General features: G+C 38.5%; 1 protein-coding gene across 6 annotated transcripts in view; it reads left to right on the plus strand.

The window, feature by feature from the left end:
• FAM149B1 (family with sequence similarity 149 member B1) overlaps positions 1-1,875 on the plus strand; it is a 72,400-nt gene that overhangs the window by 69,320 nt on the left and 1,205 nt on the right. For 5 of the 6 annotated variants that reach the window (XM_038534330.1, XM_038534328.1, XM_038534326.1 and 2 more), the window contains one exon: positions 527-605. The exons of the other annotated variant lie outside the window; for it this stretch is intronic. In XM_038534330.1, coding sequence (XP_038390258.1) covers positions 527-605 — 79 coding nt within the window. The remainder of the gene's footprint in view (positions 1-526; positions 606-1,875) is intronic. 6 annotated transcript variants of the gene reach the window in all.

The raw sequence follows: 1,875 nt of genomic DNA on the forward strand, positions 1-1,875 counted from the left end.
TCATTTCAAGTATGGAGGTGAAGTGATGGGTATCTGTGTCGCTGAAAAGGCTCCATTGTTGTTTTAAACAGCAGATTGTTGAAATTAGATAAAATTTCCTTGGCAGCCAATTATAAACGCTTAGAAATATTAAACCATGTGGATTATTTGTAAGTGCTAAAATTTTTAAAAGATGTTATGTATTTATTCATGAAAGACAGAGAGAGAGAGGCAGAGACATAGGCAGACAGAAGCAGGCTCCATGCAGGAAGCCTGATGTGGGACTCGATCCCAGGACTCCAGGATCATGCCCTGAGCCAAAGGCAGATGCTCAACCGCTGAGCCACCCAGGCGTCCCTGGCTTGGGATTTTTTTTACTTGATGTACAAGAGTGTACTCAGCCAACTTGTCCCTCAGATTGGCAGACAATGCCATTTACAATACTGTCTGATTTCAAGGTTTTCCCTTGTAAACATACTACTAATATATTATCCTTTGGGAAATGTCACATTGTAAGAAGTGTGTCATATTTTCTTTGTTTCTGCAGCCAGATACACAGTACCATCATTCTTGTGCAGTTGAGTATCCTCATCAGGCCCGACCTGGTAGGGGATCTGCAGTGACAGGTGGGACCATGGCTCTTATTTTATGTGACTATGTTAAGATGCTGCCTTTGTTCTAGGTTTATTTTCCCTCCCTCCGGATTTTATTATATTGTTCCCCTACATCATTGTAACTCACCTCAAATTCCTTTTGGAAATGGTATAATAATAAAGATAGAGGAGACCTCTATTGCTCACAGCCATGTTCCAGATTTGTTTTCCCATATGTAAATTAACTTCTTACCACTCTGGCAAACTATTTTTTCAATCTAAGAAGTTTAAGCTAAGTAAGTCATTTTGATAACATTCAAACACTGCACGGATTTTATTATGCAAAATCTATATTGCCATAGAATAAACTACTTTGGTCAGTTAACCTGCTAGGCCAAGGTAAGAAAAGAAATTTAAAAATGCTAAGACATGCTGAGTCTGAGTCCATCCCATTAACTGTTCTGATTTTTAAGTCATATTCTAATAGATTGTATTTTCATAGGAGGGTAGAAAATTTAAGAATATCTTAATTCTCCCTATAAAGATAAATTCATCACCATCACGGTCATTCTCATGATGTTGTCAGTGAAGTTCGGAAGTATTAGGCAGTTTAAATATTTCCTGTTAATAAGATTAATCAAGTATGATGTTAAAATTAATCTGCCTCAAACCATCTCTGTCATCCAAATGAATTCTCTTGTTCATTTCCTATTAGCATTGCTTGGTAGTCTCTGAAGGCTTTCAACAGACTCTTCCCTGGATTAGTCCTCATAGAGAAGCAATGCTGCCTCTGAGCTAGTTACTACATTCAGCCTTATTGATGGTCAGTCGTAATATTTAGAGAAGTCAGACATATTAGTCCTTTTTTTTTTTTTATCAGTGGGCTCTTCTCTAAAACTAGGTTTCATACCTTAATAGATGTTTTGAATTTACATGGTAGAATGCAAATGTAGTTTTTATTGTCTTGGTGAAAATATGTTACTACTTAGTCCCAGTCTCCAAATTTAAGTCTGACTGATAACTGGAACAAAAAGAGCCCTTAGGGGATCCCTGGGTGGCGCAGCGGTTTGGCGCCTGCCTTTGGCCCAGGGCGCGATCCTGGAGACCCGGGATCAAATCCCACGTCGGGCTCCCGGTGCATGGAACCTGCTTCTCCTTCTGCCTATGTCTCTGCCTCTCTCTCTCTCTATCATAAATAAATAAAGATTAAAAAAAAAAAAAAAAGCCCTTAGATATGAACTTGAGATGGTCAAATCTAGAATGTCTACTAACATTACTCTATGATGTCATCTTTGTCTGACAG

This window comes from Canis lupus, chromosome 4 (assembly GCF_011100685.1).
Source record: "Canis lupus familiaris isolate Mischka breed German Shepherd chromosome 4, alternate assembly UU_Cfam_GSD_1.0, whole genome shotgun sequence".
Taxonomy (NCBI): Eukaryota; Metazoa; Chordata; class Mammalia; order Carnivora; family Canidae; genus Canis; species Canis lupus.